The sequence below is a fragment of the Anolis carolinensis genome, chromosome 1 (assembly GCF_035594765.1).
Source record: "Anolis carolinensis isolate JA03-04 chromosome 1, rAnoCar3.1.pri, whole genome shotgun sequence".
In the NCBI taxonomy this organism is placed as follows: domain Eukaryota; kingdom Metazoa; phylum Chordata; class Lepidosauria; order Squamata; family Dactyloidae; genus Anolis; species Anolis carolinensis.
This window is the reverse complement of record NC_085841.1, coordinates 214703115-214728271: the sequence shown is the minus strand read 5'-3', so window position 1 is coordinate 214728271 and position 25157 is coordinate 214703115. Positions and strand designations below refer to the sequence as shown.

General features: G+C 40.7%; 1 protein-coding gene across 3 annotated transcripts in view; it reads left to right on the top strand.

Annotated features, from left to right (window-relative positions):
- scn2a (sodium channel protein type 2 subunit alpha) overlaps positions 1-21703 on the top strand; it is a 142919-nt gene extending 121216 nt beyond the window's left edge. For all 3 annotated transcript variants that reach the window (XM_062969226.1, XM_062969228.1, XM_062969227.1), the window contains exons 19-27: positions 2765-2919; positions 4901-5074; positions 6275-6397; positions 9302-9583; positions 13214-13267; positions 15036-15173; positions 16193-16297; positions 17335-17605; positions 18093-21703. In XM_062969226.1, the coding sequence (XP_062825296.1) occupies positions 2765-2919; positions 4901-5074; positions 6275-6397; positions 9302-9583; positions 13214-13267; positions 15036-15173; positions 16193-16297; positions 17335-17605; positions 18093-19288 (2498 nt within the window). In that variant the 3' untranslated portion in view covers positions 19289-21703. The remainder of the gene's footprint in view (positions 1-2764; positions 2920-4900; positions 5075-6274; positions 6398-9301; positions 9584-13213; positions 13268-15035; positions 15174-16192; positions 16298-17334; positions 17606-18092) is intronic.
- The last annotated feature ends 3454 nt before the right edge of the window (positions 21704-25157 follow it).

Here is a 25157-nt window from a genome sequence, read left to right as displayed (position 1 = left end):
CGCATCCATACATTCCAACATTTCACAAAGAAAATCAGGAGATGAGTGGCAAAGCAACGTCAGAGTACTGGCAAGTTGCAGGTACTATTAATGAGGAAGAGTAGACAGCTTCCCCTAGCTTGCTTTTGAATAAACCTACAAGTTTGATTTTCCTAAGCCTACAAGGAAGGGATAGATTCTGCCTACTTCTAATGCCTCTCTTGAGTTGAGTGCAAACTACTATTGCACTTTGAACTCAGTTTGCAGTGGTTTGAGTAAGCTGTTGAAAAATAGGAAAAGAGGAAGAAAGGGAGAGAAAATGAGAACAACTTAAAACCAACAGAAAATGTGTGCGGAAAGATAATCATCTGCCCATCTGATGAAGTTCCAAAGGTGCTAGGGTGCTATTGTATTTTTTCATGCTGAAAAAGATTAATGCAACTTGTTGTATATTCGTTCAGTTGCTTCCAACTCTTTGTGACCTCATGAACCAGCCCACGCCAAAGCTTACTGTTGGCCATTGCCACCCCCAGCTCCTTCAAGGTCAAACCAGTCAATTCATCCATTTTGCCCTTGGTCGGCCCCTCTTCCTTTTTCCTTCCTTTTCCCCCAGCATCATTCTCTTCTCTAAGCTTTCCTGTCTTCTCATTATGTGGCCAAAGTACTTCATCTTTGCTTCTAATATCCTTCCCTTCAGTGAGCAGCCAGGCATTATTTCCTGGAGTATGGAATGGTTGGATCTTCTTGCGGCCCAAGGCACTCTCAGGATTTTCTTCCAACATTACAGTTCAAAAGCGTCTATCTTCCTTTCCTCCTCCTTCCTTATGGTCCAGCTCTCGCATCCATAGGTTACTATGGGGAATACCATTGCTTTAAGTATGCGGATCTTTGTTGTCAGTGTGATGTCTCTATTCATCACTATTTTATCAAGATTGGTCATTGCTCTCCTTCCAAGCAGTAAACGTCTTCTGATTTCCTGGCTGCAGTCTGCATCTGTAGTAATCTTCACGCCTAGAAATACAAAGTCTGTCTCTGCCTCCACGTTTTCTCCCTCTATTTGCCATTTATCAATCAGTCTGCTTGGCATAATCTTGGTTTTCTTGATGTTTAACTGCAACCCAGCTTTTGCACTTTCTTCTTTCACCTTGGTGATAAGGCTCCTCAGCTCCTCCTCACTTTCAGCCATCAGTTGTGGTATCATCTTGTTGTTGATGTTTCTTCCAGCAATTTCAACTCCAGTCTTGGATTCATCAAGCCCTGCATGACGCATGATGTGTTCTGCGTACAAGTTAAATAGGTAGGGTGAACGCATGCAGCCCTGCTGCACTCCTTTCCCAATCTTGAACCAGTCTGTTGTTCCGTGGTCTGTTCTTACTATTGCTACTTGGTCGTTATACAGATTTCTCAGGAGACGGACAAGGTAACTTGGTATTCCCATACCACCAAGAACTTGCCACAATTTATTATGATCCACACAACAGAATGTTTTAAAATGGCCAATAAAACAGAAATAGATGTTTTTCTGAAACTCCTAGCCTTCCTCCATTATCCAGTGGATATTGGCAATTTGGTCTCTCATTCCTCTGCCTTTTCTAAACCCAGCTTGTACATCTGGCAACTCTCGCTCCATGTATTGCTGGAGTCTGCCTTGAAGGATCTTGAGCATTACTGGCATGTGAAAATTTGAACGTTTGAGCATTCTTTAGCGTTTCCCTTTTTTGGTATGTAGATATAAATTGATTTTTTCCAATCTGATGGCCATTCTTGTGTTTTCCATATTTGCTGGCATATGGCATGCATCACCTAGACAGCATCATCTTTCAAGATTTTAAACAATTCGGGTGGGATCCCATCATCTCCTGCTGCCTTGTTATTAGCAATGCTTATTTAAGGCTGATTCAACCTCACTCCTCAGGATGTCTGGTTCTAATTCACTCACCACACCGTCAAAGCTATCGTCAATATTATTATCCTTCCTATGCAGATCTTCTGTATAGTCTCGCCACCTTCTCTCGATCGCTTCAGCTTCTGTTAGGTCCTTGCCATCTTTATTTTTGATCTTGCCCATTTTTGCCTGAAATTTATCTCCAATGTTTCTAATTTTCTGGAAGAGATCTCTTGTCCTTCCTATTCTATTGTCTTCTTCCACTCCCAAGCACTGCTTGTTTAAAAATAGTTCCATGTCTCTTCTGGCTAATCTCTGGAATTGTGCAACTAGGTTTTTGAATATTGATGTCCTGTACTGGGTTCTTTTGAAGTGATTGGATGGGGAGTCTCATGAACTGGTGCAACTGGAATCTAATATCCATGTATGATTATAAGAGTGTTAGGAAGGACAAGGGCACCACCCTTAAAATAAAGAAGGCATGCTCCTTTAATCCAACTAAAAGATACACAAGTTGTGGCTCAAGACATGCTGCTGTCTGTCAGCTGAATGATTCCAATAATGGTGTGTGTAAAGGATGGAGTTAGGGTAGTAGTTCTCAACGTGTGGGTCCCCAGGTGTTTTGGCCTACAACTCCCAGAAATCCCAGCCAGTTTACCAGCTGTTAGGATTCCTGGAAGTTGAAGGCCAAAACATCTGGGGACCCACACGTTGAGAACCACTGCTTTGGCTGCTTTATAGGCACTGTCACATAGCATGCCAGATCAGGTTTTTGATATCAGTGACCAAACTTAAGAATATATTCTACATGAGACTGATTATAATATAAATGATTTCTTATTGCTGGGGAATAACCTATTCTCCTCTTCATCTGTGACACTCACCTCCATCTTTTGCCAGGCTGCATGCGGAAATTCGAGTGTTGTCGAGTCAGTGTTGAAGATGGGAAAGGAAAAAAGTGGTGGAATCTTCGGAAGACCTGCTACAAAATAGTTGAACATAATTGGTTTGAGACTTTTATTGTCTTCATGATTCTCCTCAGCAGTGGTGCTCTGGTAATTCTGAACATTTGAAAACTATTCTTTATTATGGATATGGGATAATGAATAAATTTTGATGTGTTGTTATCAAGTGTTGAGATATGTGCATGGCAGGAGGTGATATCTGGCCCTCATGTAGGGTTGAATCTGACCCTAGAATGATCCAGAGTGTTTTGGTGAAGCTTTCAGTTTGGTACTCCATTTTATCTTTGTGCTAAAGGGACTTAATTTCCCCGTGTTGCTTCATGTTGACTTCATCCTGTATTGTACATGCGCACATGCAAACTCACACACACAATATAGATATATATATTCCAAGAATTGCAGCAAAATAAGCATTGGATCAGTTATGCATCCTCCCTTAAAGGGAGTGGAAAATGGTAGTAGATATCCCAACATGGTGAAATCTATATTACTCACATCTTAGAGGTCAATGTGATTCTATAATTCCACATGGGAATTTACCAGCAGATATGTCTATTCTAAACAATATCATGTTTGGAGGTTTTAATTTTCAGTTTTGAAATCTATTTTGCACTTTTTGTTTTAATTTTGTATTATAGTCTTCTGTCTATAACCCATGATAGTGATCATGAGTGCAGTATAAGGAAGAAGATTGTAAGACTGTCAAACTAAAAACTGCAAAGGGTCCCTGTACTTTGTTTAAAAAGGACATTACAGATAAAAAGTGAGATTGGCTGAAATTTGCCATTTTGTACATCCATTAACGGTACAGGAGCACTCTCTTTTAAAGCTTGTATTATCTGGACAATATGGAAATAATTTCACAGGACCTGTAATATCAGATCAGAATTATACTGCCCATTTAAAGATAGGATTGGGCAGATTAAAATGTACAACAAAAGGTGTGTTAGGATATACCTTATCACCTTGGGAAATACTCTGTTTCTGAAACTGTTTGAGAATGATTTTGAATGGGTCCCATCACAGAATGTTTGCCCCGTCCCATCAATATTCCGTCTGAATCCGTCTGCAAAGTGTTATGGAAACGGATTATTTGCAAATGGAATTCTAATCATGTTTTTTGAAATACTCTGGATTCTTCCATTGCTGAAGCGCTGTTTTTGTGTGTGATAGGAAAATCTGTATACATTCCATCAGCAATAATGCTTTTTCAAAGGTCAGAGAGTGATGTAGGGGATGTTCTGAATTGATTAGGATGAGCCAGCCTTCCATGGTTTGATGAGTCAAAGCGCAGCATTTTCAAATCTTAAGAATTGTAATAATCTGGTGTGATGAAGAGAGTATGCATCCCGTCTCAATACAGTATGCATCCAGACCTTTAAAAATATGAGATGCATACTGATATAAATAGACTATATCCCAATGTGATAAGGTTCATAGTGATGAACGAAGCAGTTTTACAATGAAACAAAACACGGGACTAAGTGCGGTGTTATCTACAAACAATGAATTCCCAAGGATTTTTCTGTGCCATTTTATTTTAAAGTCATTGGACCTCATTTAAAGAATCTTGTCTATTTTTGAACCTCAAAAATTGAAAAGCATGTGGATTTGAAGACAAACTGCAACTGGTTCAGGAGAAGCTAATGAAAATAATTATGATATGGAAAATATTACTTCTGAGGAAAGAGAGCATATGTCCAGTGATACATGTCTTTCTTATATCTTGGGATGATTGCTGTGATAGGATCCATACATTTGGAAAATGTTTGGAAACTTCAGCAGGTCCAGAATGTAACAGGTAGATTGTTGGTCAGGGCCAATGACAGGGAGTTCTCAAATTGCTTGTTACTATTTATTTGCCATCTTTATACCCTGCCCTTCTCACCCCGAGAAGGGGTGGATCATTGGCTATCGATCCATTTCAAAGCACAATTCAAGGTGCTAGTTACGATTTATAAAGCAGTATATTACTTTGGTGTACATTATCTGATGGACTGGATTTCTTTATGTGAACCTGCCTGGTTTTAGGATTAACAAGGAAATCACATTAAACCCCCTTCCTTCACAGGCCTTTGAAGACATATATATTGAACAGCGCAAGACCATCAAGACCATGTTGGAATATGCGGACAAAGTCTTCACGTACATCTTCATCCTGGAAATGCTTCTGAAGTGGGTGGCCTATGGCTTTCAGATGTATTTCACTAATGCCTGGTGCTGGCTGGACTTCCTCATTGTGGATGTATGTATCCTATGTTTCATTAAAACGTATAATGGTGCATTTGTTCCTGTTTCTATTCCATGATTAAATGATCAACCTATACTTTCTAGAAAAGGAACACAGGAGTAATATAGAGCACAGTTCAAACTCTTTGCAAATGGATACAATGCAAAAAACATTTTAACAATCACAAGAGAGTCTGAGAGATGGTGGATCAGAGCTTATACTTTGGGAAACTCTAGAAAAGTTCTTCAGACAGAGGACTAATACTGGTGCTATTCCTACCAATGGTGATACCTAAAATGGAGTGTTCCAAGAGCAGCCCTACATCCTAAATATCTGAATTCATTCTGTTAGCATCACATGCCAATAGATCTAGCCCTCAAACAGTACCGCTTTGGACTATGTGTAGTTATTTTTTCTTTTGTTGGCATCACTAGAAGTGAAATATTACAAAATATAACACATTCTTGTTTACATTTGTGAAGAAGCAGGGAGCAAGTGCTGTACTGGCAGCCCAGTTTTTTAAGCTGCAAAATATTTTGGCCTGGCCTAAGTCATTTTAGGCTTGCAAATTGAAATCTCTAGGATCACTAACCATAGTGAAAGTTTGCAGCAGAGCCACAAACCCCTTAAGTGGAATTTATAAAGCTTTGGAAGATACTATTTCAAACATATGAAGAAACCTGAAGAAGGGATACTCCTCCTGAAGCAAGGATTATAAACACCCGGGAAACCTTGTTGTTTTGTTTTCCTGATCACGTACTCTTAAGACTTTTTATCTCAGTTGGGACTTGTATGGGACAGTAGTGGATCTATTTAAAGTGTTGACCACAGTTTATGGAAGAACTTATCTGTTATTTTGGAAAACATTCAAGCTTGAACATAATGTTTGGTACATTTTTGTAAAACAGCCCTAAGGTGTTTATTCCCTAAGTTAATACATTACTTTGTTTCAGCTAGTCTTTCTGAAGTGACCAGCTAGGCCTACATTGGTGCTAGTGAATTTTTTTCTCAAATACTTCTGTAATAAGAATTAGGCATTTTCTTTTGTGTTGCCCTGATTCTTTCAGAGGATGCCCTTCTAACGTGTGTATTCTTCTACCATCACTAACTGGAAAGATCTCTGCAAAGTTATAGCAAAGATTGTGGAGCATGGTGGTTCTTACTCATCCAGTGAATTAATTTCCTTTCTTTTTCTCTTTCTCTTTTCATGTGTAGGTTTCTTTAATTAGCTTAACAGCTAATGCCTTGGGCTACTCTGAGCTTGGTGCAATTAAATCGCTTAGGACTTTAAGAGCTTTGAGACCTCTGAGAGCCTTGTCACGGTTTGAAGGAATGAGGGTAAGGGGGGAAAGTACATGAAAGAGCTTGAAATGATGTATGTATGAAGCAGAACCATTCAGATAATCTTCTTGAAGACGTATGAAGAATGTGAGGTGTAGAGGATCTAGTTTAAATCCCATTGGCAGTGTGGCACGTATTCTTTGAAACATGGAGGAGGGGCAACACTATTAATCTTCCAGAATGACCCAGTGGAAACTAAGCTAATGTTTCAACATTTAAATTCTGCTGTACAAATGGAGCTTTAATTAGTGCCATGGCTGGTGTCACCCAGTGTGGTATCTCATGGTGTCCACCCCTATGAGTCTCCTCTCATAGCAGACAAGATTACAATATTATAGCTAATGCACCACAAAATTTGACAAAATCAGCAACTACTTTAAAAGGCAGCAATGAAAGTACATACAGACAAACCACATGATCTGAAGTGTCATTGTAACCATGACAGCTTTAACCAGACCGCATGCACTTTAGAAAGTAGAAAAAGGAAATTAGCATATAGTTTTGGCCTTATGGGTAAGCTAAGTTTATTGGGGGGGGGGGATTGTAGTTATATCTAGCTACAGTGATTATTTTATTAAAAATAATATTTTTCTTCTGAAATATTGCATTCAAATTATAGACAGTCATTTCAATTTTACATCCCCAACAAAGTCTGCAGATAGATTTGTATTTGCACTTGGAGTCAGGCTGAGCAGTGAGCCAGGATTCAAGTTTACAAGCAATGGGTGGCAGAATAGTAAGAACTCTTAATGGCAAGGATTCCTCCATACTGTTTTCATTCTATACTCAAATCTTTATCTTATTGCCAAATGTAGATGAGATAGTGATTCTTCCTTAATATCAACAATACGAAAGGGCGAGGGGATTTACCAAAAACCAGCCAGTTTGTTTAAAAACACAAACAATGCCCATTGTTCTATGCTGCATCTCCTAAATGTAAAGTCTGTTAAGTGCCATACACCACCTATCATGTTGGTGATGATAAACATATATGTAGTCTTTTACGGTTTGAATTCTGTCAGAGGATTCATATTACAAACGGGTGCTATAGCTACAGAAAAGAGGAAATGTAGGTCAGGGTTGTGGAAAGAGTAACACATGGCTGATCATGTAGTTACTATAGAGAGGCCAAAATCCCTCAGCCTTGGCACTATACGTGCCTTGAAACCATTTGCCTACTACACTGTTTGTTTCCATTTAAATATATGATTTCTTTAAAGATGAATAACCCATTTGTTTTCAGAAGACAGTTATTAAATAGTTCATCCTCTCTGTTGAGTGAATGTCTATTTTTAATAATAATAATAATTTAAAAAATGATAATATGCAATTTGTAAAAGTGGGCTAATTTTTCAAAGAGCATTCCATAGTTCAAGTCCATTCCAAGTTTGATGCCAGAATCCCAGTTCTGTGTATTTTGTCAATTTTGTGTAGCATCTGTAATGCAGGCGGGCAGGAAATTTATGATTCACTCAGATCATGTGGTTCACAGTCCACAGTTCCATCTGGCACGCTTGGCACTGGCTTGATCGGGATGACCCATGTGGCCGTAGCTTCCATATGTTTCCGTGCATGTTATCGGCATGGTACCATCTAAGTTATTAGAGCTCCAAAAACACAGAAGCAGTTTGTCTCACTAAACAGGCTGCCAAGGCAACATATTAATCAGGCTGGGAAATTACCCTTTATATGCCTCTGCAAATCATCTATGACCTAATAACTGTCCTTCTCAGTTGACTACAGGAATTGTTGCAATATTTATGGAGGAGGTGATCTGCTCATGTAGGAAATGCCAAATCTGCTTATTGCTAAAAATTTCTCTGGAATCCACTCCCCCTTGCCTATAAATTGTCTCTCCAGATTTGCACAGAGAGGCAACTGACATGGAAATGTGTGTCATGCATACTTAGAGATGCCTATTTATTTATTTTTTTATATCTGCCAGCGCTGAGTTGAGTGATGAGCTTATTTGTTGTTGCTGTGTGTCTTCAAGTCATTTCAGCCCTACAGTCTCCAGAGCTGCAGTCCAGCACTGACCACACTGCCTCTCACTGAACATAAATGCTAGGAAAATAGAAGGCAGACATATACCTGACTAGACTATTTCCCCATCAAGCTCAAAGTTGACTACTTTGGCAAGCAGAGAAACATTTTTTCCTGTCACTTGATATTTGTGATCCCCTCAGCTGGAAATCTCAGGGATTGAACCAGAGACTATACAACAATCTGCCCTTCAGAGACCAGAAAATGACTTCTAGCAAGTCCTGGTTCATTCTGAGCCTGGAGTATTATATTGGAGCATTCTAGGTCAAAATTACTACAGAGACTTGTGCTCAAAAGTACTCAGGAAAGCCTGTGTGTTTTCAAAATATCTTAGTTCATAATTTGTGTATTATGAAACTATTATTGCCTTAAACAGAAATTAGAAAGCTGTTATAAATCAGGAATTTTGTGATACAAATGTCTCCTCGGCAATAGGTTTTCTACCCAGTTTCTGTTGGTGTTACTTGCCTGCCCCCTTCAATATGATGGTTATATGTGTTACAATGTATGAGGACAATTGAGATGATGTATAGGAAATGGTTTTAAGGATTCCAAAAATATATTTTATTATTTGTATTATCACATACATACATCACAGTATTGTGAAGATGGCAAATAAAATTTGGGAAGTCACTCCTGGATTATGTGTGGTAATCAAAATAGAGCCAATTTCAGAGAGCTACAGGAACTGATTCCATCAAATGGCTTCCTGATATTCTCTGACATGACAATAGGATCAGAGTCATAATGCTTCACAATCTCTTCTTCATATCACTTTATCATCCCACTTTCATAAAGTACGCAGTGCTTATTTTCCCTCAACATTCACACTTTCCTTCTACACCATTTGTTCTGTAGGTGGTGGTGAACGCCCTCTTGGGAGCAATTCCCTCAATCATGAATGTGCTCCTCGTATGTCTTATATTCTGGCTGATCTTCAGCATTATGGGAGTGAACCTCTTTGCTGGCAAGTTCTATCATTGTATTAATACCACGACGGGGGAAATGTTCAGCATCGATGAAGTCGACAATCAGACTCAATGCGAGGAGCTCATTGAGAGAAATGAAACAGCCCGATGGAAAAATGTGAAAGTCAACTTCGATAATGTGGGACTTGGTTATCTCTCCTTGCTTCAAGTAGTGAGTAGCCTATACTTCTTAAATTCTTTAAAATTCAATTTGAAAAACCCTTACATCATGTTTTCTTTAAACAATGCTGTCCTTCACTCAAAAAAATACTGTTAAGCAATGGTAGGGTGGTAAGCTTTAAAATACATGTATTCAACATGTCTTTTCCAATAGCTATGCACTCAAAGACAGTAAGCATACAAAAAACCTTTGGCATCTGTGTCCATCCATGCCAACAACATCATGTTAGCATTTACCATTGCGTCTTCTGTAAAGATTTTGGATTTTAATTGCCCATTCAAGACCAAGCTTTAAGAAATCCTTTGCATTACAAGAAAGATAGCAGAGAAAATACACCTTTGCCTTCCAGTCACTATGAGGGCTTGGTCTTAGTTGGTACTGGGAAGTGACAGATCTATTAAGATGAGTCAGGCAGACAAATTAATTGGACTACCTGACTCCACAAGACACACTGTTACACATTGGATTAATTATCTAAACATTGTATCTGCATAGCCCTGAACTCTAGTCATTAAAATGCATCATACAAGCACATGCCAGTGCAATACTGAAGCAAATTTCATATGTCAATGCAAGCAACCACCCCATAAAATACTATCTTCTTCATGACCATGCAAGAGCCTTGACCCATATTGTACCTGGCAACTGTATTCTTGAAAGATGCTAAATGACCCTGAAGATTCCACTGACTGAGCCTTTGTATCCTCTTCAGTTTCTCATATGGTTTTTCATTCTACTGTATCATCTGTATGTAACAACTACAGACCAATCTCCAACCTCCCGTTTCTGGGCAAGGTTCTGGAGCGGGTGGTTGCCACGCAGCTCCAGGAATTCCTCGATGACACTGATTTTCTGGACCGCTCGCAGTCTGGCTTCAGGCCTGGGCACAGTACTGAGACGGCTTTGGTCGCCTTGGTGGATGACCTCCGCAGGGAGCTGGACAGGGGGAGTGTGACCCTGCTGGTTCTCTTGGACATCTCAGCGGCTTTCGATACCATCGACCATGGTATCCTTCTGGGGAGGCTCTCCGAGATGGGGCTTGGTGGCACAGTTTTGCTGTGGCTCCAGTCCTTCCTGGAGGGTCGTTCCCAGATGGTGAAGCTGGGGGACACCTGCTCGGACCCCTGGCCATTGACCTGTGGGGTCCCGCAAGGGTCTATCCTATCCCCCATGCTATTCAACATCTACATGAAACCGCTGGGAGAGGTCATCCGGAGTTTTGGAGGGCGTTGCCATCTCTACGCAGATGACACGCAAATCCACTACTTGTTTCCATCTAACTCCAAGGAAGCCCCTCGGATGCTGAACCAGTGCCTGGCCGCTGTGGTGGACTGGATGAGGAGGAACAAACTGAGGATCAATCCTGACAAGACAGAGGCCCTCCTGGTCAGTCACTCGTCTGATCGGGGTATTGGGTGGCAGCCTGTGCTGGACGGGGTTGCACTCCCCCTGAAATCACAGGTCCACAGTTTGGGGGTCCTCCTGGATTCAGCGTTGACGCTTGAGGCGCAGGTGTCGGCGGTGGCCGGGAGGGCTTTCGCACAACTAAAACTCGTGCGCCAACTGCGACCATACCTCGTGAAGTCTGACTTGACCACGGTGGTGCATGCCTTAGTTACCTCTAGACTGGACTACTGTAATGCACTCTACGTGGGGCTTTCCTTGAAGACGGCCCGGAAATTACAATTGGTCCAGCGGTCGGCGGCCAGATTAATAACTGGGGCGAGTTACAGGGAGAGATCCACTCCCTTGTTCAAGGAGCTCCACTGGCTGCCGTTTATTTTCCGGTCCCAATTCAAGGTACAGACCATCATTTATAAAGCCCTAAATGGTTTGGGACCCACCTACCTTCGTGACCGTATCTCCTATCATAAACCTGCCCGATCCCTTCGATCGTCAGGGGAGGCTCTCCTGTCACCACTGCCAATATCTCAGGCCCGCCTTGTGGGAACAAGGGAGAGGGCCTTCTCTGCTGTGGTCCCCCGATTGTGGAACTCACTGCCCGGTGAGATTAGGCAAGCCCCCACACTAGCAGCCTTTAAGAAAGACCTGAAAACATGGCTCTTCCGTTGTGCCTTTGGAGAGTAATCACTACATACATCCCTTTTGCTGCTCTCCTTCAATATTTGTCCTCCAGATCGCACCGCCACTTTATGACCCTGTCCTCTGTGGTTTTTACTCCTACTTCCTTTCTCACCTTGAGTTTTAATCTAGTGTTCATGTGGCCCGCCCTTAGTTTTATTGTTCTTTGATCTTGTTTAATGTAGTGTATATTTTCTTTTATTGTGTTGTTTAATGTGCTATGATTTGTTGTTCTATTATATTTTGTTATATTGTATTGTTCTGGGCATGGCCCCATGTAAGCCGCCCCGAGTCCCCGTTGGGGAGATGGTGGTGGGGTATAAATAAAGTTTATTATTATTATTATTATTATTATTATTATTATTATTATTAGAGTCAAACTAAACAATACATTTTGCATGAGTCCAGAATAATAGTTTGCTCAAGTGAAAGGTATCAGTTGGTAGCAGCATGTGCTTTTATCCAGCTATATCTGTTGTTTTTGTGCCTTAATTCATGGCAGAGTATTGGAAACTTAACATTAGAACCTATGTCTGCGGAAGTTCATTGTTAGAAACAAGGAAAAACCTCCAAACTCAGGAAATACATGCTCCCCTTAATTTCTATATGCAAAGGGATTTTGTAGCACTAACAAAATCCCTTTGCACAACAATATCCAATCTAGACTAACATGGCCATGTGTTTCAGTTTTGCCCTTGGTGTCCAACAGGTGTTTTTAGCTTCATATTATTGTTGATCTTTCTGAAACTACTGTATTCTTGCATAAACAGATAGGTATGCAAGTAGGCAGATACATTACATGCTTGCAGATGGATTTTGGGATGCCACAGCACTTCAACCAAGTTTGGGTCAGATTGAAGGAGAGCCAAATGCAGTCAAGATTTGACCCTTCTGACCCTGAGATGCTCTTCTGGGTGTTGACAACATGAGTGGGAAGAAGCCGTACTGTACCATCTGCTTCTGCCATCCTCCCATGAACCCAAAGTCATCTCTTCAAACCCCACATATCAAAAGACACCCACCCCCTTCCTTTTCCTCAAACACTAGTAGAGCCGTGGTCACAGTCATGAGATGAGAGTGTCATTCCTTTTCTCCTCTCCACCTTCCTTTGCCTTCCATCATTGCACTACATATAATACATCCCAGGAATTACACATTACCCTGGACAATGAAGGAGACAGGAACAAGGAGTGAGAGCAGGGCAAAACTCCCTTTTGCCATTCATCTTGCTGTCACTACTTCTGCTTTGCTCATATGGTGAGGAGGAAAGAAAGGAGCTGGGGAATAGTCGTGATTGCTTCAGGAAAATCAGTAGAAAGATAAGAGGGTGAAGTGAAGCTTCCAGCTGCTCAATTTGGCTCAGAAACTCTAATTTATGTGGTAAGAACTGGGGGAGGAGGGAAATGAACCAAATTTAGGAGAGCCTAAGAGGTGACACACACAAAACACACAGTGTATCACTGCTTGTGTTCCTCAGTGTGAAAATAATTGCCACCCAGACAGTGAGGAACAGGATTTACCCCTGTGTTCTCCTTGCAGGCCACTTTCAAAGGATGGATGGATATTATGTATGCAGCTGTGGATTCACGGAATGTAAGTATATTACTGTAACACATTCACATAAACAACTGTAAACCAGCCATCAATCGTTTCATGAGTGATTTATTCTTTTTCAGTCTTGCTCAGTTGTGTAATTTTCCATACAGTTTGTCCCTGAGTGAATGGATTCCTCCCCCCCTTTCTTTCACAGATGGCTAATATAGGACTATGTGATATGAAGTCCCATATTGAGCAGAGATTTCCCCTCTGCTGTGGTTCTGATTTTGATTCCAGGGATTTCTCTCCCCTGTATCTGATGTTAATTAATGCTAAAGAGAAGGTTTTTCCTGTATGAATTTCAGACAGGGATCTCTGTTCTTGAGTCAGAAGTCTAACAGTGGGAAAAGGTTTGGAGTTTATTGCCTTCCAGGTCCAGATGAGATCCTAAACCAGATTAGATCATTTACACTGGTTTTGTTGAAAGAAAAATCATACATTCAAATGTAAAGAACACATGTTGTTGTGGTAGAGCTGTTGCAGCCCAGCCACCTATGTGACCCCTTTCCACTCTCACACGCAACTCAAGGGGCTAATTGAATTGAATTCGTTCCCATGAAGACTTATCAGTCTAACACCTGGAATCTCGCTGTTTATCTTTTAAATACTGGGAAAACCTTAATTGCCTTTCCTTGGCATTATCTCTCTGTAATTGGAGGTGCTGGGTTATAGGCAACAACCCAGCATCTTACACCTCCCTCCCCTCTTTCTCATAGTCAGGAAGAGCCTCTGGTAGCACTTCATTGGAAACATTCTCACTTAGAGCAGATCTGTCTGTGAAGCAATTCCCATCATCCAGAGAAGAGCTACTTTCTGTCTGAGTCACTATAGGAGTGGTGGGATCCAATTCAGGAGCACAAGACCCATCAACAAAAGGTCCCCCTCCTCCTCAGGCCTCAATAAGATCTGGGACTTGAGAGCTCAAGGTTGCATCCCTACTGAATCATTAAATTCACTGGGTGATTTTTGACCAGTAAATCTGTCACCCCCTGAACACCTCCCTCTCACAAGGCTTTCCCCATCACATGGAGAAAGTGTCTCCATCACGGGGAGGCCCCATGCTGGCTCCAGTTGGGGATGAGGCCTATATCGGAAGTCACATGACATTCAGTCTCTGTCCCCCAGATGAAGTGAAACTGTCCTATGATGCTGATTTCACACCGTCTCATGAGATCATTAGCCTTATCCTCAGAGTCAATATAAAAAAATGGGATCTCAAAGTGAGATGCTTCAAGCCTTTAGCTTGCATAGGACCTGTTCGTTCTGCCTATTTTCATTTTGGTGACAACTCCCATACAGTCTCCTTTACTCTGCTCTATGACCCACCCAAACCTTAAAGGTTGTTATCAAAGTTAAAAGAAGGATATGATGCCACATTTTCCTTGCTGAACACTATGAATGGCATGATCAGTGCAAGGTTGCAATCCTTTTACAATATAGCTTGAATTTGAAAATGAAAATATTTGAGAAATATTGCTTGTCTTTTAAAAATAAATTAATGAATGAATGTATGCCACACCATTGTCTGGAAACAGGACACTATTTGATGTGGATGTATAGCATTTAGGAATAAATGCTGCTAAATTTAGGCTATTTCCTATGCCTCCAAAGGGAAATATGGCTGAAGGAATGTGTATAAGGAATGTTGGTTCTTACAATGGACAAATCATGCAAACAAAACAAACTTTTTTTGTATTATTTATAATGTTTTCTCTCTGTCTCTCAATATTTTGGCTTTTTTAAAAAAAACCTGCTTATTTTGTAGGTGGAAAAGCAACCTCATTATGAAGATAATCTGTATATGTATCTCTACTTTGTTATCTTTATCATCTTTGGATCCTTCTTCACCTTGAATTTATTTATTGGTGTCATCATAGACAACTTTAATCAACAAAAAAAGAAGATAAGTATTCTAGCACTGTATTCTAAACATACATTTGATTACTCAGCAGCTGTTGTGATGTGTTTATCATTAGTATTTACAAATAATTCTGCCCCCCCCCCGCACATGATATAATAATGAGGCAAATAATGAAAATAGAAATAATGCAGATAATTAAATATATATGCCATCGTAGAGCTGTGTGGATGCTCAATATAGCCTTTGGGGCTTGCTCCCTTTTCAATACAACATCCTTTCAAATATTCAAACATGGCTTTCGTATCCTCTCTTAACCTTCTCTTCTCCAGGCTAAACAACCTCAACTTCCTAAACCACTTAGAGTTGGCTTTCAGACTTTTTACTGTTTTAGTTGGCCTTCTCTGGACATGTTCCAGAGAGCCAGCTTTCTATCTCTCCGCCTTCCTATGAGAGAAGTTGTAGTTTCATTTCCTTAGTAGTGGCGGCAAAGGGAATGCAAAAGAAAAATGAGTGCCCATTGAAAGAATTATGGCCTAAACTTTGGGAAGAGAATTGTATATTGAGGTTTATTTGCTGTACAGAAAAAAAATTCCTGCAAGCAACTGGGGGCAAAATTGTAGTGGACTGTGTTACATTGTGGTTATATAAATGAGTTCCTATACCAGTGGTTCTCAACCTTCCTAATACCGAAACCCCTTATTATAGTTCCTCATGTTGTGGTGACCCCAACCATAAAATTATTTTTGTTGCTACTTCATAACTGTAATTTTGCTACTGTTCTGATTCGTAATGTAAATATCTGTTATGCAGGATGTCCCAACCCCCAGGTTGAGAAACGCTGTCCTATGCTTATAAGAAATTAAAACTGGGCTTGGGACTATGCATCATATAGCTTGATACAGATATCAACAGCCTTGCCTTGCCTTATTTTCTTGTCCTTCTTGGTTGCTTAAGCAAGAGTTCAAGTGAAAGAAGATAATCGTTAAATGAGAATAAATGTGAAAATGTTTGTTTTGACAAGACACTGCAGGTTGTAACCATTTTTGAATTCTTCCTTTTACTTTGGAGGTCAAGACATCTTTATGACAGAAGAACAGAAGAAATATTACAATGCAATGAAAAAACTGGGGTCCAAGAAACCACAAAAACCTATACCAAGGCCAGCAGTAAGCACATGATATTTATTTCTTGCATTTTTAAAATGCATGTTGTCGTTGGAATGTAGTTGAAGGAGGATTTACACCTGGTTGATTTTATATTACGCCTGTGCTATTCAGGTAATGGGTGGGGCACCATATATGGGACACCACACATGGATTTATTCCAGGTACCAATGTTGTCCCAGGATAATAAAAGGATAAGAAGTAGAGAAATCAAATTGGCAAATCAGAAGGTGACTCAGTCCCATGCCCCCTCACCCCCAGGCCCTCGCATGGTCTAACAGAGAAAATAAATACATTTAATATTTTAAAGAATATAACATTCACTTTACTGAAATGCTTAGTCTGTTGGGGTGGGGGAGGGAGAGAAAAGAAGAGAAGACTGCAGGTTAGGGTCATGCAGAAAGAAAGTTGGTATGGAAAACCAAACAGAAAGTCTGCTAACATGCAGGCTAAAGGTTGCTAAGGCCATGTCTACTTGGCCAATCTGCTGCAGGGAGCATAGCTGGATTCTCAGTGAGAGCTCTGGAAGTCAAAAGAATTTGATATTTACTTTAGGGCATTTCCAGAGTTTTGAAGGTGTGAACAAATGGATCTGAATGGATCCAGCCCAATCTGTTGCACCTGGGTACCCAGCCATGTGTCCAGAATGTGATATTGCCAGAAAGCCTCTTCTAGAGAGAAGCTTGCTTGTGGCAATGTAGTGGCATTGAGAGTGGCCCCAATGCAGCCTTGTCCCAGCCTGCTCCAGAACAGCTCCAGAGAGCTTTAACTTGCTGTATTCAGGTAAGTGCAGATATTGCCAAACTAAAACTACAGTGTTGCTTTTCTTTCCATGTGGACTTGTTACATTATTGGATCGGAGGAAGAAGCAACAAGAGGTTGCCACTGTATATCCTGATTTAGAGTCTGGATTCCCCTACCTTTGATGATATTTAAGTGGTGAATATTTGTGAAGAAAAAACATAGATTGTACAAATTTCCTCTGAGTAGTGTGTTAATCACGTGATGGGTGAATAATACATTATTTTTTCCATCTACAGAACAAGTTCCAAGGCATGGTTTTTGACTTTGTAACAAAGCAAGCCTTTGACATCAGCATCATGATTCTTATCTGCCTTAACATGGTCACCATGATGGTAGAAACAGATGACCAAACTGACGCAATGGAAACCAATTTATACCGAATCAATCTGATCTTCATAGTCCTTTTTACTGGAGAGTGTGTCCTAAAGCTGATTTCACTCCGCTATTATTATTTCACCATTGGCTGGAACATTTTTGATTTTGTGGTTGTCATTTTATCCATAGTTGGTAAGAAAAAATCAATTTCAGTAGAAGATTAATATGACAATGACAAATGATATAAACCTATCAATTAATATATTGAGCCAGACTTTAATAAAGCTCTACTTCATTAATGAAACTTTCAATTAGCTTCTAACAGCTCAGTCTCTGTTTTAAAACTGGTAGTTTGCAATTTTACAAAGATTATATGTTTAGTTACCTGAACATGCATGGAACATTAACTGGAGATAGGGGTGGTATATAAGCCCTGCGCCAAATATTGTCAAGCATGTGAAACTAAATTCAACCTTCATGTCTTGATCACAGAACTATGACGAAAACTCTGCACCTGTGTTCAACTGAATATGTTTACCTCAAGGTGCTTGGAACATTGGGGTGGGGCCTACACATATGCTTAGATTCCCATTCTTGTTTGTAACCGTACACATATTCAATCAAATACCTTTAAAAAGTTTGTGTAATCTTGACTAACCTACTTAAAATTTATTTCTAGGTATGTTCCTGGCAGAGATCATTGAGAAATACTTTGTGTCGCCCACCTTGTTCCGTGTGATCCGACTTGCCAGGATTGGCCGGATCCTGCGTCTCATCAAGGGGGCTAAAGGGATCCGCACTCTGCTCTTTGCCTTGATGATGTCTCTCCCTGCCTTGTTCAACATTGGCCTCCTCCTTTTCCTCGTCATGTTCATCTACGCCATCTTTGGGATGTCCAACTTTGCCTACGTGAAGAGAGAAGTTGGAATCGATGACATGTTCAACTTTGAAACCTTTGGCAACAGCATGCTGTGCCTCTTCCAGATCACCACCTCAGCAGGCTGGGATGGCCTCCTGGCCCCCATTCTCAACAGTGGACCCCCAGACTGTGACCCAGAGATAGACCACCCGGGAAGTTCGGTCAAAGGAGACTGCGGCAACCCTTCTGTTGGGATTTTCTTCTTTGTCAGCTACATCATCATATCTTTCTTAGTGGTGGTAAACATGTATATAGCTGTAATTTTGGAGAACTTCAGTGTGGCAACAGAAGAGAGTGCCGAACCTTTAAGTGAGGATGATTTTGAGATGTTCTATGAGGTCTGGGAAAAATTTGATCCAGATGCAACCCAATTCATCGAGTTTTGTAAACTCTCAGATTTTGCTGCTTCACTGGATCCTCCTCTTCTTATAGCAAAACCAAACAAAGTTCAGCTCATTGCAATGGATCTGCCCATGGTCAGTGGGGACAGGATTCACTGCCTTGACATCTTGTTTGCCTTTACAAAGCGTGTTTTGGGAGAAAGTGAGGAAATGGATTTACTCAGAGTACAAATGGAAGACCGGTTTATGCAAGCCAATCCTTCCAAAGCCTCCTATGAACCAATCACCACCACGCTGAAAAGAAAGCAAGAGGAAGTATCCGCTGTCATTATCCAGCGAGCCTTCAGGAGCTACCTCTTAAGGCAAAAAGTTAAAAAGGTTTCCTCCCTTTTTAATAAAGATAGAATCAAAGCTGGCGGTGACACCCATATCAAAGAAGACATGATTATTGACAAGCTCAATGAGAATTCTACACCTGAAAAAAATGACATGACCCCTTCCACCACCTCCCCGCCGTCTTACGATAGTGTTACAAAGCCCGACAAAGAGAAATATGAAAAGGACAAGTCAGAAAAAGAAGATAAAGGGAAAGATAGCAGAGACAGTAAAAAATGAGCAAAACAAAGGTTCTCTTTGTGACACATCGTTTACAGCTTGAGAAAGTAGAGGGTTACTTCAAAAGGACTCCCATGGGAGGTTAATGCCAAACTGACTGTTTTTGCACACACACATACACACACACAAATATCTATAAATATATATACAAATGTTAGATATTTACTTAAGGTCAGTGCCTATTAACTAAGACAGTGACCCCTCGCCGATCCAAACGCTGCCCTGTAAAACAGGGTGGCATGTTTGACAGGAGGTTACTGTTTTCATTACCAGCTGACACTGCTGAAGAAGGGAGGGGAAAAAATGGCTACCCAGACTGTAGGGACCAGTCCAAGAGGTGCAAACTGAGCGGTTAAGTGTGCTTAATGTGAAACACTCAAGTACAATAATTGTAATCCACTGTTTGCATTCCAACTGCCACATTTTTGCCATATTTTTACAGCAATCGGTGTTGGTGAGGTTGCCATTTTTTTAATTCACAGGTTGTTTACTATTATATGTGACTATTTTTGTAAATGGGTTTTCTGTTCTCGGGGCGGGTGGGTGCAGGGTCTTAGGGAAATACGAGGACCAGCTGTTCTGTCTGATTCTCTTGTAATGTACAGGCAGAAGTGATTTGCATGAAGGCATGCTGCACTTATAGACCATGCATGGAAACAAATAAGACTTCTTTGCACAAGAGTTTTAAAGACTTCCATGTTTCAGGATGGCTCCAGATTCTGAGGTGCTTAATACCAGTGTACATCTTTATGTCTCATCCTGACAATTCTTAATGTGCCTGTAAGTCTCATAAAATCAACAGTTATTCAACAAAGGTGCCCTCCCCCCTTCCCCCCATGAACATACATATGCCATTCGGTCACCAAAGCTGAAATGAACGCCCCTTGAGCTCATTGGGACCCACTGTTTGGTAAGTGTGTATAGGATTGCAAATTAAGTGGAAAACTTGGCTGGGAAGATGGAATGGGGGTGTTCTTGATATATGCTATTCTGCAGGAAACAATATGCACCCACTTTCCAGTCATTTGGATGCCAAACCGGTCAGAAGAAAGGGGAAGAAATACCAGGCATTTATACGTTTTGTTTTGTTCGTCTGTTTGTTCTTAATTTCTCCTGTTTAGCCATCTTCCACTTCAGCAAGGTTGACATCGTATGTGTCAATGAGACAATCCTGTCTGTGTAAATAATTATTTTAACCCTGTGGGGCATATTTGAGCAAAGGAGTTGATGGCCTGTGCACAACAGTTAGGGCATTCAATATGTACCACAATAAGTGTCGGTCGCAAGCCTTGAACAGGAAAATATGATGTATTCTGTACCATTATAAGTAGTTTGGGGACTCTCACTGAAGCATGTTGTTTATCTCGCCTTCACTGCTGTGTTTCTCCCTCTCCCCCCGGGTTTGTTCAGAGATCTAATATGGGAAGCCATATGTCAGTAATAGGAGCGAAACAATTTGTTCAACCAGCCACCCTTCCTCATTTCATTGAGCAATAGTTTGCATCTGTTTGGGGCGGGGAGGGGGCAGGAGAGGGAAGCTTCTTGCTCTGCCCTTAACTGGTTTTATTCTTCTCTTGAAATTTAGGTGAGCATTATTGTACAGGGTGTAGCCATCTGTACACGTCATATTGCAAAGCAGTTTAATCTGTTCAAAACACATGGTTAGCGGTTTTCTAAAGGGGAAAGAAATATATATATAAATAGTGTACAAATCTCATTTGATTTTATTTTTCAGCATTTTGTACATAAATGATGAAACAAAACTGTTCTTCAGGTCGATGTCACAGGCAGTTGTTATTTTCTGTCCATTGCACTTTTTAATTCAAGATCATCACAAAGTAGGAAATAATAACAATAACAATAACAGGGAAGGAGAGAATGGGACAATGATAGGTTCCTGGATTGCTTTTTTAATTAGTACTGTATTTTTGCACACATCTTATTGTGATTTCTTTCAAACTGAGTCCAAAATGCACTTGCTTCCAAATAGCTATAACTTGTAATTGAAATGTGGTGGGAAAGGTTTGTTTGATATCCTAGCACTGCCTGCATCAGCAGTTAGTCTTATTAATTCATAAAATCCTTGATCTTTTCCAGTGTTTGTTTACATAGACTATTCTTATTCTTGTTGATTCATGCTGCACTAGAAGTCTTCTAAATATTATATGCGGTTCCACAATTATAATTTTCCCCTCCACAAGAACCAAGTAGCGAACTTGTATATCGGATCACATCAGGACATATTTTTTTTTGTATTTCATTCACAAGCAAAAATTAAATGTTAATTCCTCCTTTTACTGAAACTGTTGACTTTGTGTGTTGGTGAACTGCATGCAGGAAAATGCTATTACCATAAAGAACGGTAAGCCACATTACAGTTGAGCCAAAAGAATAAAAACTTCATTTTTTATTGTATTTGGTGTTTCTGTCTTTGTTTTTTCAGGTGTTCTTTTTGAAAATGTGCTTATGTGGCAGGCATTCTCACTCTAAAAATATGCTTGTGAATAAAATGTTCTTGAGGTTTCTGTCTTAAACACATGGGTACACAGCACATTTGCCAATGGAATAACACCTCAAATGGATCCCCATTCCAGTCATAACACAGAGAAGGACTTAAGGCACACTTCCCCAAATCTATTTCTTCCAAGTATTATTCATAGAAGTAACTAACTATAGCCAACCTGTGATCTTCATGACAAGACTGCATCAGCAGAAAGAGAGTCCAATGTAGATCAGGGTGAGCAAATATTAAAGGCTATAGGGCAGTGGTTCTCAGCCTTTGGGCCTCCAGGTGTTTTGGACTTGAATTCCCAGAAATCTTAGCCTGTTTAACAGATGTTAGGAATTGTGGGAGCTGAAGGATACAGGTTGAGTAGCCCTTTTCCAGATGACCGATATCCATAACAGCAAAATCCAAAATTATCCACATATGTCTGGGATAGTTACACTTTTGCTTTCTGGTGGTTTAATGGACAAAATCTTTGTTTCATGCTCACAGTTATTCAAAATACAGTAGAGTCTCACTTATCCAACACTCGCTTATCCAACATTCTGGATTATCCAACGCATTTTTGTAGTCAATGTTTTTAATGCATCATGATATTTTGGTGCTAAATTCATAAATATAGTAATTACAACATAACATTACTGCGTATTGAACTACGTTTTCCAAATTTGTTGTTAAACATGATGTTTTGGTGCTTAATTTGTAAAATCATAACCTAATTTGATGTTTAATAGGCTTTTCCTTAATCCTTATTATCCAACATATTCGCTTATCCAACGTTCTGCTGGCCCATTTATGTTGGATAAGTGAGACTCTACTGTAATGGATATATCTTCAGTCTATATACACGTGCTATATTAACTCTTAATTGATTTTGTGTTTAGATAGGTCCTAGCTGAACTTGCAGACTGAAAGGTCCCAGGTTCAAATTCCAGGAGCGGAGTGAGCGCCCGCTGTTAACCCCAGCTCCTGCCAACCTAGCAATTCGAAAACATGCAAATGTGAGTAGATAAATAGGTACCGCTCCGGCGGGAAGGTAACAGCGCTCCATGCAGTCATGCTGGCCACATGACCTTGGAGGTGTCTATGGACAACGCTGGCTCTTCGGCTTAGAAATGGAGATGAGCACCAACCCCCAGAGTCAGTCACGACTGGAGTTAACGTCAGGGGAAAACCTTTACCTTTTACTAGCTCCACATTATTGCATTATATACATATAGTAGAGTTTCACTTATCCAACATAAGCGGGCCGGCAGAACATTGGATAAGCAAAAATGTTGGATAATGAGGAGGGATTAAGGAAAAGCCTATTAAACATTAAATTACATGATGATTTTACAAATTAAGCACCAAAATGTCATGTTTAACAACAGACAGAAAAAGCAGTTCAATACGGTACCGTTATGTAGTAATTACTGTATTTAAGAATTTTGCACCAAAACATTGCACTGTATTGAAAACATTGACTACTAAAAGGCAGACTGCATTGGATAATACAGAACATTGGATAAGCAGAGGTTGGATAAGTGAGACTCTACTTATAACGTCCAGGGAAACCTTTACCTTTACCTTTAAGCCTTGCTAAAGAGAGTATATTCAAATCAAAGGCCAACTCAAACCCAAACTAATCTTTATTTTTCAAGATAAAAAAGGTGATTTGATAGGAGTGAGCAAGAAAGGAAACCATAGTACAAGAACAAAGCATGGATCATAAACTGGTTGGCTAACAGCCTATTTCCTTTAGAACCAGGAGCTGCAAAATGACTCCTAGAAACGAAGCTACTAAACCTATGACATCTCTATATTGCCACTTGTTCATGTGATGCCTTGCCACAAAAGTGGATGGTTTCGCAATGCAGGGAGCTGAATTGCTGTAGCCTGGGACAAGATTGCTAAATGAGGTCACTAGATACTCCAGAGTGACCAGTGACTATTCAGAAAGTGACACAGTCAAGGAGGGCAGAGCATGGCCCTCCCTGATCTTTCATTTGCAGTGCCCACTAGGCATGAAAATGGTATTGTACACCACTTGGTGCTATTGAAAGCATGGAGATGACCAGAGGGGATGGGTGTGATTCCTCCTTCCTCTCCCCTGTTTCTTCATCACTCTGGATACCATATTTCCAAGTGCTGAATGACAAACAGGGCCATTTTCATGTATAGTGGTCATGAAACAAGTTGTGGCCTTGCTTGACCCTATAGCCACCATAAAGCTACTAAGGTGCTTCAGGGGCATGGTGTGTAGGTTCCATCCAACTACCAATCTGACTTGGAGATGTAGAGTGTAGTTTAAGGCAATGCTACTGATCCATAATACCCCACTCCAGATCAGGACCATCATTTCTACCCTGTCAAGATGCACCCTCAGTGAATTTCATGGCTTAATGAAAACACCATACCATCTCCTGTTAACCATCCCCTATTAGTTTACACAAAAATGTGTGCAGGCAGTCCCAGAGTTACAAACGTCTGACTTATAAACTACTCCTAGTTAAGAATGGTGGTTAGACAACAGGAAGTGAGAGAAATCTACCCCATGGAAGGGAAATTCACTCCTGAAAGAGTTATCCCGGGGAAAAGTGTCTACACTGAAGCTTTCTCATCAATCCTTGTTTCCACAACAAGTCAAATTTTTCAAAATCCAATTATCACAGGGACAGAAAGGGAGGTGAAATCTTCTGAACAGGGGCACAGACAGCAAAACAAATGCCATAGGTGTGTTAACTCTTCCTTCTGCTATCCAAAGCGTGTGTGTGTGTGTGTGTGTGTGTGTGTGTATACACACACATACACATACACACACACACACACAAACCACACAAGCTTGGGGACCCGGCGGTGCCTGGGTTATTAGAAGAAGGCATTGTTTATTTTAGGATGTTCAGTAGTATCACTGAAGTATGATCCAGATTCGTCGTTGGCTGGGTTCAGTGCTGTCTGGATAAGAGTGAACTACAACTCCCAGATTCCCAGGGCAATCACCCCCAAACCCTTGCAGTATGCACAGTTGGTCATGTTGGCTGTATGTGCCAAGTTTGGTCCAGATCTGTCGTCGGCTGGGCTTAGGGCTCTCTGGATAAGGGTGAACTACAACTCCCAGATTCAACGTCAGTCCCCCCCAAACCAGGCCTGTATGAACAGTTGGCCACGTTGGGTCTGTGTGCCAAGTTTGGTCCAGATCTGACATCAGCTGGATTCAGTGCTTTCTGGATGCACGTGAACTACAACTCCCAAAACCAAGGTCCATTCCTCTAAACCCCTGCAGTATGTTCAGTTGGTCATGGGGCTTCTCTGTGCCAAGTTTAGTCCCAGTCCATTGTCGATGGGGGTCACAGTATCAGTGAATGTTGCATCTCAGGTTAG